The sequence below is a fragment of the Triturus cristatus genome, chromosome 2_2 (genome assembly GCF_964204655.1).
Source record: "Triturus cristatus chromosome 2_2, aTriCri1.1, whole genome shotgun sequence".
NCBI classification, from domain to species: domain Eukaryota; kingdom Metazoa; phylum Chordata; class Amphibia; order Caudata; family Salamandridae; genus Triturus; species Triturus cristatus.
In genome coordinates this window covers 320,033,213-320,047,346 of record NC_140582.1, presented here as the reverse complement: position 1 = coordinate 320,047,346, position 14,134 = coordinate 320,033,213, and the positions used below count along the sequence as shown (strand labels likewise).

General features: G+C 42.2%; 1 protein-coding gene and 1 long non-coding RNA gene across 2 annotated transcripts in view; both read left to right on the top strand.

Moving 5' to 3' along the window:
- The window catches only part of LOC146862195 (uncharacterized), a 63,337-nt gene extending 55,061 nt beyond the window's left edge, over positions 1-8,276 (top strand). Inside the window, exon 3 of the long non-coding RNA XR_014978109.1 lies at positions 8,141-8,276. This is a non-coding gene — a long non-coding RNA (uncharacterized LOC146862195). The remainder of the gene's footprint in view (positions 1-8,140) is intronic.
- Positions 8,277-8,592: 316 nt separating this feature from the next.
- Positions 8,593-14,134, top strand: part of OSTC (oligosaccharyltransferase complex non-catalytic subunit) — a 33,726-nt gene continuing 28,184 nt past the window's right edge. The window contains exon 1 of the mRNA XM_085641381.1: positions 8,593-8,826. Coding sequence (XP_085497507.1) covers positions 8,688-8,826 — 139 coding nt within the window. The 5' untranslated portion in view covers positions 8,593-8,687. The remainder of the gene's footprint in view (positions 8,827-14,134) is intronic.

Here is a 14,134-nt window from a genome sequence, read left to right as displayed (position 1 = left end):
CCAGCAGCTGGTTATTCTCGAGAAAGTCCATTAGATGTATATTGATGTGCTTCTCTAGAATTTTGCTCACCCAGGGAAGCAGGGAGATGGGGCGATAGCTGCTAAAGTCGCCAGGATCAAGGTTCGGTTTCTTCAGCAGTGCACGCACCATAGCCTGCTTCCAGGGGAGTGGAACTATGCCAGAGGTAATAGAGGCATTGAGGAGATTCCTGATAGTAGGGAGAACAACCTGAATTACCGACATCATTGCCTCTGGTGGAGCTGGATCACATGGTAACCCCGATTTTACTTGCCGAGCTAGGGATTCCAGGGAATCCTGTTCTAACAAGGGAAAGTGTTCCAAGGTTGCCGGGGGTTGAAGGGGAGCCTCCACCGGACTTGGCCATGTATGAGCAGCGGGGTGAAGAACCATGGCAGGAAATGAGGAGTAAATTTGGAGGACTTTTTGATGAAAAAAAACTGCCAGGTCATTACAGTGAGCTAACGTTTTACATGGATGCGTTGAGGGGGGGGGCGGGGTTTAGTGAGGCTCTTTACTATCTGAAAGATTTCCTTAGGTTTAAATTTTGCCCGCATGATTTGAGTAGAAAAATAAGTTAATTGGGCAGTTTTTACCTCGTCTTTGTAGGCTCTAATCGCCTCTCTGTATTGGGTTTTATCGTCCAAGGAGTAATCCAGACGCCACCATCTTTCTAGTTTCCTACAGTGCCGTTTTTTTCCCCTGAGTTCCTGAGAAAACCAGAGGGCAGTTTTTTGTGAACGCTTCGTAATGATTTTGCGGAGGGGGAGTGTGGTCTCAAGAGATTTCAAGATCCACTCCTCATAGTCCTGATTGGCTGTGCAGGGATCCACGTTACAGGGGGGACGGGAAATAATAAGACTGTTGGACCAGGACTCCACTGGGAGTCTAGCCCAGTTTCTAGCGTTCTTCACAATAGGGGTTAGGTGAGGTGGCTTGCGAATGGACCAAGTAAGGGGGACAAGTAAATGGTCAGTCCACGGAAGACAAACAGGTTTCCCAACCTTGAGCTCGATACAATTGCTGAATACTGGGTCCAAAAGATGGCCCTTGATGTGGGTGGCTGAATCGACAAGCTGCTCCAATTGTAAAGCCGCCAAGTCATCCGCCAACTCCGTGGCGGTATGATCATGAGCGACATCAAAATGGAGATTAAGATCGCCTAGCAATGTGTAATTAGAACAAGTTGTGACCGCCTCGGCCAGGGTCGATGGGAGGGTCTTGTGAAACTGCTTTGGGGGGCCCGGTGGTTGGTATATAAGGGTGCCTGAGAAACAGTTATTGGGGGAGAATTCAATGCTGAAAGCGAGGCTTTCGCAGTCAGGAATTGATTCAGATGTACATCGACAAGAAAACTGTTCTTTGTATATTATTGCCAGGCCACCTCCTCTCCCTACAGCCCGGTCCTTCCGCATAATTTGGAAGCCCGGGGGCATGGCTGATACAATATCTGGATCGGAGTCTGGAGTCAGCCAGGTTTCTGTTAAGAAAACTACGTCTGGCCTGCGCTCCTCCAGCATAAGAGCAATTTCCGTCCTATGTTTAGGTAGGGACCTGCAGTTTAAAAGTAGCATGTTATGGTCCTGCTTATTATCATGACGCTGGATAGTATTCAGCTTATGTTTGCACGTAGGACAGACCGCAGGCAGATACAGCGCTTGGAATGAGTGCAGACAGTCTCCTTCCCCAGTAGTCTTCATACTAAGGAGGGACTCAGAGCTGTAATACCTTATCGGTCGATGAAAAGATACATGGGTTATGGCCTCCGATCCCGAACGGGCGCGGACGGGCGCAGACGGGCTTGCCTTTAGCGCGCCCGCTGCGCTTGTCCGCTGCGCTCCCGAGCTATCACCGGTTTTATGGCCCCGACCTGCTAGCGACTAGAGCGCTGTCCAAGACCCCTGCCCAAGATGTCTGCCAAGTGAAACCTGCCTGGGTCCTCCTGCACCGCAAGGGAAAGCGATGCGGCTCCGGACACCAGCGGTGGCAGCGGTTTGCTAGCGAGGTGAGTCACAATCAGTGGCAGGGGGAAGGGAAGCCAATAAAATATATATGCAAAACAATGCGAGTTCAAAATAGTTTTGTTTAGAACCTCCCGGCTTCCGCCTCAGGAGTTCGATCTAGGTGCTACGCGCTCGCGCTATCATCGGTTTTATGGCCCCGACCTGCTAGCGACTAGAGCGCTGTCCAAGACCCCCACCCAAGATGTCTGCCAAGTGAAACCTGCCTGGGTCCTCCTGCACCGCAAGGGAAAGCGATGCGGCTCTGGACACCAACGGTGGCAGCGGTTTGCTAGCGAGGTGAGTCACAATCAGTGGCAGGGGGAAGGGACGCCAATAAAATATATATGCAAAACAATGCGAGTTCAAAATAGTTTTGTTTAAAACCTCCCGGCTTCCGCCTCAGGAGTTCGATCTAGGTCCTGTCCTGTCTAGAAGGTCCTGTTGTAGGACTTGCAAACATTTAAGGAGACCCTTGCTGACTAGCATGCACCCATAATAGAAGCACTGCGGTTGTATTTCGGGATAAATCAGTTTTCATCTTGTTTAGTGTGTTAAAGCTGCCCGCTGTGCTGCAATGTTGTCGTTTCAGGGCGCTCAGATGAATGTGTTACTGGTACCCAAAGTAATGTATGGTGAATGCACAGATCTCGCAAATCTGAGAGACGGAGCTAAAAATGACCGGATTCAGGCATGTGGCCTAGCATAGTCCTAGATAAGAGCTGCAAAGACTTGCCACCTCTCATGCTTTACTTTCGTTGGTTCGAATTAATAAGTTTAAATGAGGGGTGATAACAGCCTCTTGCCCCTTCTTGGGAGTAAGGTGGTGGAATGAGGTAGCACTGAACTCTTTTGCATAGGCTCTAGGGAAGTGGTCTTCAAACTTTGTACCCCCCCCCCCGAAAAAAAACCAATTCCTTTTAATTGGCACTGTTTAATATGTCTTAGACTCAGTTAAACATTGCAATGAAGTTTGGTTACAGTTTTAAAAATGCAATCAAATATGATAGCCAACCATACTATTCTGCTCCCTCCCCCCACCCCCTTTTTAGGTCTCGCCTCGCCTGACCCAGGGCTTGCGCTGGTCTGGTGAGACTATAAGTAAGGGCTTCAAAAAATGCTTCCGCCGGCCACAGCTTGCAGTGCATGTGCGCGGGCGTGCGCTTGAGCAGAGGCGCCATATGGCGTGATTACTGCTGCGCGCGCACCACTCGCGAACATGCACTGCAAGCTGTGGCCGACGGTAGCATTTTTATTAACTCTAGCGTACGATGGCCCCTCCTCCCACCACTGGCGGGAAGGCTTTTTTTTGTTGTGTTTTATTATTTTTTTACTCAACTGAGCTATTTATGTCAAATACAAATAGGCTATTTTATAAAATTGAGCTCCTGACATTTGCTCATAGCTCTGTAAGTGATTGTGGTTCGTGGGCTTTACAGCCAGTTCCAGTCAGAGTGCTGTGCTCCGGGTTCAAGGCGCTGTGGTTGACTCGCACCTTCGCAGCAGCGTGGGGGCAGGTGTGTTTCTTAATTTGCCGTGATTTTGAGGTCTACCTCTGTGCCAGTGCATCCCGCCAACCTCTTTGCCGAGGATCCAGACTGTGTTGGACAAGGCACGGTGAGCAGCGATGGCCGACCTTTTAGCAAACCATGAATTATAGCATTGATTTCCGATTTATTAAAGCCATTTCCTGTGCCTTTCTTGGAGATGCTTATTTCATGCAAGCTCTCTCCTGCACGTAAAAAAAAGGAAAACCTGACAGTGGAACCTTCCAATTAACAGCACCTAACCTGTTTTTATACTCCTTACGTAATGTCCCTTTTATATTCAGTGGGATCTGTGTGCACACTGTATAGTACCCACCATCACAGTACTTATTCCAAAAGGAACTTAACAATTCAAAAGCCAAAGAGCAGGTGCACCACTCAAAAATAACTTTTATCAGGGAAGATCATTTTAACGTCCATATCAAAGAAAGAGAGTTGTATTAAAAAGTAAACAACAGCTAGTCTAAACGTTCTCTCAGTAGAAGGATAACAAGGACATTATATGTGTGTGGGTTTCTCCGCAGCCTGTACGTGCAGGAGAGAGTTCTTGAATTTATTCTTTTTTTCTTTCTCTTTTATTGTTTCTTTTTCATTTCACGTTGCTGAGATACAGCGTTCAACACACAAAACAGCCGACGCGTTTCGTCCCCTTGAGGGACTTCTTCAGGGCTGTTAAATACAAACAGATAAAATATACAAATATAAAAACATGACTTAAAACAAATATACAGGACAATTTTTACATAGAAATATGTGGGCTGATTTAATGCCCACATGCACAACAGACGACAGACCAACAGATTAACCAGCAACAATAAAAGCTCCTATTTACAACGTACATACGATACATTAATACTTGGTAAATACCAAAAAAGAGGAGAATTGGTCAAATAGGTCCCAGCCGGCACCGAATACGACCAAAAAGAGGTCCTCATTTTTATCTTCTTATTCTTCATTACTTACAGTATCGTCACATCTATATACCAAGATATATTGATACATTATAGTCCATTATCCATGAGTGCAATAAAAAGAGAAGGAACGAAGTAAAATTAACACTTAGGGGCTTCAAGATGAGAAGGAACAAAAGAAGAGAAGTCAGGAGAGGAGTGGAGTGGAGAAGAAAACCAGGCAACCAGAAATTATGGAAACATGAAGATGTCAAAAATATATCATGATCAAAGCCAGTATCAAGTCACAAGTACCGTGCCCTCATATCTGGGACGCAACAAAGGAGATGACAGACAGATGTGTTATATCACCCGGAGATCTGATGCAAACAACTTACAATAAAATACCCACCAATAGATATAGGTGGAATCAGACTCTCTCCATGAAGTATATTTTAGTTCTGGGATTCCCTTGAAGGAAGCTTATCCCCATCTAATAAAAACTACAACGTAAAGAAAGAAAGTCAGAAGTGGTTTCGTAAATATGGCGTAAGCTGAAGTTAAGCTAAAATTGAGATAGCAGACCCCCATATGCTGTACACTTACATTATATTAGGTTGTGGCGCCGTTTGATTAGAAATAGCAATCACTCAATAATGAAAAGAAATTTTAGTCCCACTTTGATAGTATCCAGATCTGCCACTGTATATGTTATACAGATTAAAAGTAAATCCCTTGCAGAGTATTCTGCAATTATAAAAGAAAAGATATGCTGAATAGAAATGAAGCCAACATAGCGTTTCCATGAGGGAATAACAGTAATCTTTCTTAAAAGCTCCTGATTGATATAATAGGAGTCTAATTGGGTTGTGCATAATGTAAGAACTGCAGTGAGAGATAAAATATCTTTCACTTATGTCAATAAAACAGCTAATCAGAAACATAGCACCTTCAAAGAGATCTGGTGTTCTTATTTCCCATCCCATTTTTTTGGTACAATTCAGCACTGGTCGCTTGTGATGGGAAATAAGAACACCAGATCTCTTTGAAGGTGCTATGGTTCTGATTAGCTCAGTAGGTTATTCCTACTTAAGGGGGTGTCATTTGTTTTCCCATCACGTTTTAATGTGACATAAGTGAAAGATATTTTATCTCTCAATGCAGTTCTTACATTATGCACAACCCAATTAGACTCCTATTATATCAATCAGGAGCTTTTGAGAAAGATTACTTGTTATGCTCTCATGGAAAGGCTATGTTGGCTTCATTTCTATTCAGCATATCTTTTCTTTTATAATTGCAGAATACTCTGCGAGGGATTTACTTTTAATCTGTATAACATATACAGTGGCAGATCTGGATACTCTCAAAGTGGGACTAAAATTTCTTTTCATTATTGAGTGATTGCTATTTCTAATCAAACGGCGCCACAACCTAATATAATGTAAGTGTACAGCATATGGGTTCTGCTATCTAAATTTTAGCTTAACTTCAGCTTACACCATATTTACGAAACCACTTCTGACTTTCTTTCTTTACGTTGGAGTTTTTATTAGATGGGGATAAGCTTCCTTCAAGGGAATCCCAGAACTAAAATATACTTCATGGAGAGAGTCTGATTCCACCTATATCTCTTGGTGGGTATTTTATTGTAAGTTGTTTGCATCAGATCTCCGGGTGATATAACACATCTGTCTGTCATCTCCTTTGTTGCGTCCCAGATATGAGGGCACGGTACTTGTGACTTGATACTGGCTTTGATCATGATATATTTTTTACATCTTCATGTTTCCATAATTTCTGGTTGCCTGGTTTCCTTCTCCACTCCTCTCCTGACTTCTCTTCTTTTGTTCCTTCTCATCTTGAAGCCCCTAAGTGTTAATCTTACTTCGTTCCTTCTCTTTTTTTTGCACTAATGGATAATGGACTGTAATTTATCAATATATCTTGGTATATAGATGTGACGATACTGTAAGTAATGAAGAAGAAGAAGATAAAAATGAGGACCTCTTTTTTGTCGTATTCGGTGCCGGCTGGGACCTATTTGACCAATTCTCCTCTTTTTTGGTATTTACCAAGTATTAATGTATCGTATGTACGTTGTAAATAGGAGCTTTTATTGTTGCTGGTTAATCTGTTGGTCTGTCGTCTGTTGTGCATGTGGGCATTAAATCAGCCCATTTCTATGTAAAAATTGTCCTGTATATTTGTTGTAAGTCATGTTTTTATATTTGTATATTTTATCTGTTTGTATTTAACAGCCCTGAAGAAGTCCCTCAAGGGAACGAAACGTGTCGGCTGTTGTGCGTGTTGAACGCTGTATCTCAGCAACGTGAAATGAAAAAGAAACAATAAAAGAGAAAGAAAAAAGAATAAATTCAAGAACTCTCTCCTGCACGTACAGGCTGCGGTGAAACCCACACACAGCTAATGTCCTTGTTATCCTTCTACTGAGAGAACGTTTAGACTAGCTGTTGTTTACTTTTTAATACAATTATGGCTCCTCGTTTGTGTGATCTGCTTGATACTATCACATTGTGGCTCATAATTACTCGACAGTGGAAGCTGTAGTGAGGTGGGACACCAAAAAGGCTGTGCATTGGAGGCAGTCTACACTGAAGCCCTCCTGGCCCCCAATAGGACATTTACATTTGGTTGGGAAATATTACATAAGGGCATTTGCACCTTTGCCATTAAGGAAATGCCAATTTTATCCCACCAATAACTTTGGTCTCTTTGACCATTTTTCACCAAATCGTGAGTTAACAGCAGTAAAATATATATTTTAGAGCTGTCTGATAAGGTAAATATTGGTTGAAGAGCTCTGAAATTACAAAGAGATGCCCAAAATGTACGATTTTGTTTGGGAAATATTACATAAGGGCATTTGCACCTTTGCCATTAAGGAAATGCCAATTTTATCCCACCAATAACTTTGGTCTCTTTGACCATTTTTCACCAAATCGGGAGTTAACAGCAGTAAAATATATATTTTAGAGCTGTCTGATAAGGTAAATATTGGTTGAAGAGCTCTGAAGTTACAAAGAGATGCCCAAAAGGTACGATTTTGTTTAAGTAATGTGCGTTTCACTACAGTTTTCTTCCTCAACCAATAACATGATGAAGTAAACTGCTCCGATTTTCCTTTCCGCTATTCGGTGCCTCTGCTTGGATGGGTGACTTTTCCTTCAGGAGTTTTGGAGGTAAAAAAGGAAATGTGACTGTGCAATGCGCATACCCCATGTTTGTATATATTGCACATTTTATCACCTTATAAAACAAGCATTGGCATAGCCATTAGGTCTCGCTTTTGGGACCTCATAAGTATTTAGTTATGCAGCACAATATCCTTGGTGCAACAACATCATCTGTTGCATGGGTAAACACTTATAAGGTCCCAAAAGCGAGACCTATTGGCTATGCCAATGCTTGTTTTAAAGATAGCCTCCACTGGGTCTCGTATAACGTTCCCCGGAGAACACGTCCCTTTTCTAAATTCATAGGTACGCATGGACATTTGGAGTGCCACGTCAGGTCAGTGGTTGTTTGGATCCTGAAAGAGTGAAAAAAAAGAGAAGCGATTAGAAAAAACAGAAATCACATTTGAACTAAAAAAGCAATTCTTCGAAACACCTGAACTGATATAATTATACAGTTTGTGTTTTTTTATATTTTGGTATACAGAGGTTAGAAAAGGATGAACATGTCCAATGAATCTCGAAGGACACGTAGCTGCAACTTCCAACAGAAGCAGTCAACAACGCCGATTTGCTCGTAGGCGGCCATTAGCATGAAGCGAGTGCACCGGCCATCTTAGAATAACCAGTGTTCGTACGTCACCTATTGAAGGTCAGAGAACGATCTCTCGTTGTGGTCGTTTTTATAAACTGTTTGTTGTTACTACGTTCAACACGTTCTAGACTGCGTTGTAGAATTTTGAATACTGATTTGCTGGCAGACAATATGGTAGATGTTTTAATCAATAAACTTGTAATAGTTATACGTAATATTAGCGGTTTTTTTCTCTTAGAAAAACAAATGTGTTTCTCCTTATATTGATAAACGTATGTCCGCGAAGGAGAAATCTTCTAGTTTTAAGAGGGTCGTGTTGCTCGCAGAGCGAAATGTAGTCTCTTTTCTCTCTCTATCAGAGACAGGGGTGTGTGTGCTGTGTAGGTGGCACCGACGCTTCTTTCGTGTTCCCGGTTCTGAGTCTCTGGAATTGAGTGGTATGGAGTCGCTTTACAGAATCCCGTTTGCGGTGCTAGAATGCCCCAACATCAAGCTCAAAAAGCCGTCCTGGTTACATATGCCATCTGCCATGACAGTATACGCTCTTGTGGTCGTGTCCTACTTCCTCATCACTGGGGGTGAGTGCAGCGCGAAACACTGTTCTGTTTACCCAAGACGTAAAACACCTACGACTTGTCAGGAGAATGCTATACAGGGGAATCATAGACTATCTCTTTGCATGAATCTCACGGGGCATATATGAACGAACTGTAAGCCACAGCACAGAGGGCTACATTCTATACATTGGGTAACTTTTTGCATGTTTTATTTAGCGCGAACTGGCATAGGTAGATTACGTGATTTGTCCGGAAGCCCAAGGGTTTAATCCGAAACTGGGACTCGAACCTCGAAGCTACGTGGACAGAACTACCAAATCACACCACCTGCACGTATCAGCCCCTAATTTTCTCTTACAAATCATTGTTATTATGTACATTTATCCTAACATTTGGATTTGAGCAAATGACTACAATTCTCATAACACACAATTTTTGAAATGCAGGCCCAGGACATGAATATTTGGGCACTTCCGACAAAGGTATATCTGGCAACAAGGGGTAATCTTATACCCTATTCCTTATGATGTAGCTCGGAATGCTAGGGACCTTGTGTCTAATCTCAGAATCAAGGTTATTTTTCACCGGAAAATCCACCCTTTTCACTGCACAGCCGATCTGAATATTAGATTTTTTGTGCCTCAGATTCTCATTTGCTAATCTGTAACTCTTTAAGTGTTCATCAAAGCAACCGAGTCTTTAAATGCTACATATTATTCAAGCAATTGTATATTACTTGACTTGTTTTGGGGGTTTGTAAGATAATCCTTAGATGCTGCCCAAGTGAATCAGTATTAAAAGAAATAACTTTTGTTTCAGCATTCCGTTACCAACAAATATCATGTTGCCTCATACTCAAATGTGCTCTAATGTGTGCTCCCGCAGTGAACACTCGACTGGAGACACAACCGATAGTAATCATTCCAGCACTCTCAGTTTGGGTGTTAACCAAAAAGACAGGCATAGAGCGACAACATTAACACTATGCACGCAGAGAGCGCGTACAGTAAACATACGGGTGATTGATTGATTGCTTGCATAGCTAAGGCTATCTAATGGTTACATGTAAAAAGGCACTCCACGTCCCAGCCCCAGGATTTTGTTCAGTAATCCAATGAATTCTTGGCGTTATGGTCAGAATTCGCCTCTTTTGAGTCAATGGAATAACGTTCTAGTTAACATTGTTTTTTTGATTAAAATACTGGACTAGAACTTGCTCTCCCAATGATATGGGCTACCTCGTAACCTTATGCATAGCAAAATGCACGCTTTCAAAATTTGTTTAATTATTTTTTTTAGAGTTTTATATAGCGCAAATTAGACCCGAGACTAATCCGAGTGCTTTACATGAGCACCAGTTTCGTTACACGAGGACACAATGAATCTTGGCCTGCAAGAATCCCTAATACTAAATTCCATTCATACCACATGGTTGCTTTATCCGTAACCATTGAGGAAAGGATATTCTGTCTTGCTGGCCCCAAATGCACATCTCACCCCTATCATCCTCCTAGCAGAATAACATTTAACAAATATCTATCATCATCTTGAATCCAACCGGCAAGCAAACCTGTAAACCGCACTTTCTTAATACACACTCAACCAGAAGAGTGCTTCAAAACTCTGTTTTTGCACACACTACAAAATACGGCAACACAGTTTACAATGAGCTATCGAGCAACCCATTGTATGTTTTATCGAGAACAACTGTTCGAACTGAAGCACTGATTCTACAGTCCTGCAATACACATGTGTAACTAGGCTATTTATAGAATGCAAATCGATGCAAAGGAGCAGTGAGCATTTAAGGGGTACAGAGTAGGGATTCATAAGGTACTGGAGAGAAGGGTACTGCATTAAGTAAGGGATAACAGAAAACAATTCAGGTGTACAGGGGGTGAATTGGCAAAGAGAAAAGCGAGCCGTAGAGGGAGCACAAATCTTAAGTAGATGTGAGATAACAGGAGAAGTTACAGAAGCACGGGGTGTTGGTTCTTTATTTCTCTTTGGAAGAGGAGGAAGAACAGAGGTAGCTGGACCTAAATTGGAATGTAGTACCAGATACTCGGTGCACAGCAGAACACCTGTAATCTTTTCTTATCCTTCTTGAGCTTTCTTGTCTGCATCTTGGCAATGCTACTGCCGGTGATATGAAGCTGGACACCCTGATCTTTTCAGTTATGGTGTGGTGCTTAATCTTACCTCCTGAAAATTGATGCAATACACTCTGAAAGTGATGCTGGCGTTTTGGGGTGGAATACAGCTCTTTGAAGTACAAGGTGATCCTATTGAAACTCTATAGTCCTTTGACCAGGTGGGCCACAGCATTAAGAATATCTTAGTTTATTCAGGTTGGACTGTGGGACTTAGGCGAGGAAGGTACTGCCTCAGTCGAGATGTAACTAGATTAATGATTGGATCACAATTCTGGAGTCTGATTTCAAGAGTAAAAGTGTCGCGTTGCAGAGGAGGAAGAGTTGATGATGTTTTCAGTCTTCTTTGCAGTGTTACACCGCTCCACTCTGCCACTTCACTCTACTCGCCAATGCTGCCCGCTGCCACTGAACTTTGTCACTCTTTTCTGCGCCACTCTACTGCACTGTACCTCAATGCACTGTATGCCACTACACCCTACGCCATTCTAATCTGCATCACTCCACTATATGCCATTTCAATCTCCACCAATCCACTCTAAGCTACTCTGCACCCTACACCTCTGCACTCTACTCCGAAACAATCTACTCTATGCCACTGCACTCTACGCCAGTGTACTCTGTAACACACTACTCTATGCCAATCTACTCTACCCTATTTCACTGTACATCACTTTTCTCTGCACTACTCTATGCAACTGAACTCCAATGTACTCCACTCTACACCACTGCACCCTACAACACTGCACTGTCTGCCACTGAACTCTATGTCCCTTTACTCTGCTCCAGTGCACTCTATGCCACTGCACTCTACTCTGCACCACTCTATGCCAATGCACTTGATGGCATGGATTGTACCCAAAATTAACTCAGTCGGGGTTAAGTTCTTTTTGTCGTGCCAAATCCTTCTTCTCCTCAGTGATGGATCTTGGTTGGTGAGTTGTATTAGGAGCCAAGGAGCAAGTTAGACATCTCAAACTTAATTTCATTAACAGTTCAGTCAATGATGAGAGTTGTATTGCTCTTTCAAAGTGTTCAATCAATCAATCAATATGAACTTTATTCGGATAAAAACAACATATCCATAAAAGTACAGCATAAAATAATATACAAAAGTTACTAGAGACATAAAACTGTTACGCAATTTAAAGGGTCAATTAATCAGGGTGCATAGAGTTACGTATACGCATCACTGTTTTTAAAAATGATCCAACTCTTAAACATAATTCGTCATCGGTAATAGCTAGCACCTTCTCGTAAGCCACCTTATAATCGGTAATGTGTCGAGATTTAAAATATGGGATCAGGAATTTTTTAGTGGGGGCTGAGTAATAACTACAAAAGAACAAGAAATGTAACATTGACTGCTTTTGAATGTTATCACAGGGGCACAGTACTGAATTAAAATTATGTGTGAACCCAATGGGAAATGACAACAGATATTTCATAGTGTCTGTCCTTAGCCTGAAAAATAGACCTCTTTCCCAGCAACTAATAGGTTTAACAAGATATCTGGGCATAGCAGGGGACATTTCTATCTGCATATATCTAGCAACTGAGGTTTTAGAACACTCAGTTGATACTCGTGCTTCATTATAGAAGGTATACAGAGTCTTTTCCAATTTTTTGATGTTAACAGAATTGTGTTGCAATGGGTTTAAGAAGAGATGTTCCATGTTCAGGCACTTAAACTTTTCCAGACCCCTGCTAACCACGGTATATCCATCCCTTTATCACATTTTAGGCAGTCATTGATTATTTCCCTTGTCAAGTGTGCAGCTGGGTTCTTCCAGATTCTTAGCCAAAACAAGATGGGGCGAGCCTTAATAAAATCCTCAACGTATGGTAAATGAAGTTCTCTATGGGCAGCAAACGTTGAGGAAAAGAAAGGTGCGCCCAAAATCTTACGGCAGAATCTATTCTCTTCACGCTGTATAGGCGTGCTAGCTGTATGCCCCCAAACCTCCGCCCCATATGTTACAGTTGGTGTGCATTGCAATCTATACATTTTGATGATGGATGACACAACCTCTATATTCTTTGGCTACGGTAACCTAAGTATGGTATTAATAGAGTTAATAAATTTTCGTTTACAATAAACTATATCATCATTCCATAATCCATTTGATGCAAAGAGCAGGCCAAGATACGGGAAAGTGCATGTGCTCAGTAACTGGTTAGAGTTTATGACTATTGTGAAGTTGGAGTATTTCTTAGACCCACACGACATTAAAAAGGATTTTTTAAAATTTGTGCACAGATCCAAAGTTGCCATAAACTTAACAAAGTCATGGACCAGGGTGCGTAAAGCTTTAGGAGTACGCCCCATTAAAACTGGGTCGTCAGCATATAACAATGCAGGGATTTTATGGCCACCAATCAATGGGACGTCTTCAGTTGAGATCAACAGAGATTTAGTTAAATCATTGATGTATAAAATGAATAGGAGGGGGGCCAGTACACAGCCTTGTCTGACCCCTCTACCTACTTCAATAGCTTTTGAGATCTCACCATTCATACTAATGCGCACCCTAGCTTTTAAGTCTCTGTGCAAATAAGCCAAAAAAGAAACTAAGGAATCATCCAGCCCAAGATCCAACAAGATTTGCCACAATCGTGATCTGTTTACAAAATCAAAGGCCGACGTAAGATCCATAAATGCCAGATACATGGGGACTTTTTTGGCTACGGTATATTTACCAATAATTAGATTAAGGTTGAGGCACTGTTCCACAGTGCCAACCTTGCTCCTAAATCCCAGCTGGCAAGGGTGTAGTACTTTAGAATCCTCGGCCCAAGACCTGATCTTGTTGAACAACACCCTTCCCAAAATTTTAAGGGTGTTGTCAATCAACGATATTGGCCTGTAGCAACTCGGGTTAGAACGATCGCCCTTCTTAAAAATTGGAACTATGGTGCTACAGGACCAAGTTTCAGGGATGGATGAATTAGTCAAATTGTTGAAAACATTCGTAAGTAATTGTGCCCAAAATTCAGGGTGGCTCTTAATGAGGTCGATCGGAAGGCCGTCTGGGCCGGGGGCTTTGCCTCCCAGACTTTGGCTAATGGCTTCTTCGACTTCAGATAAATCAAATGAAATGTTTGCAGTATATGTAAACTCCCTAGGATCCCAAATAATGGGGGCAGCATAAATTTTACTAAAATGAGCCTCCCAA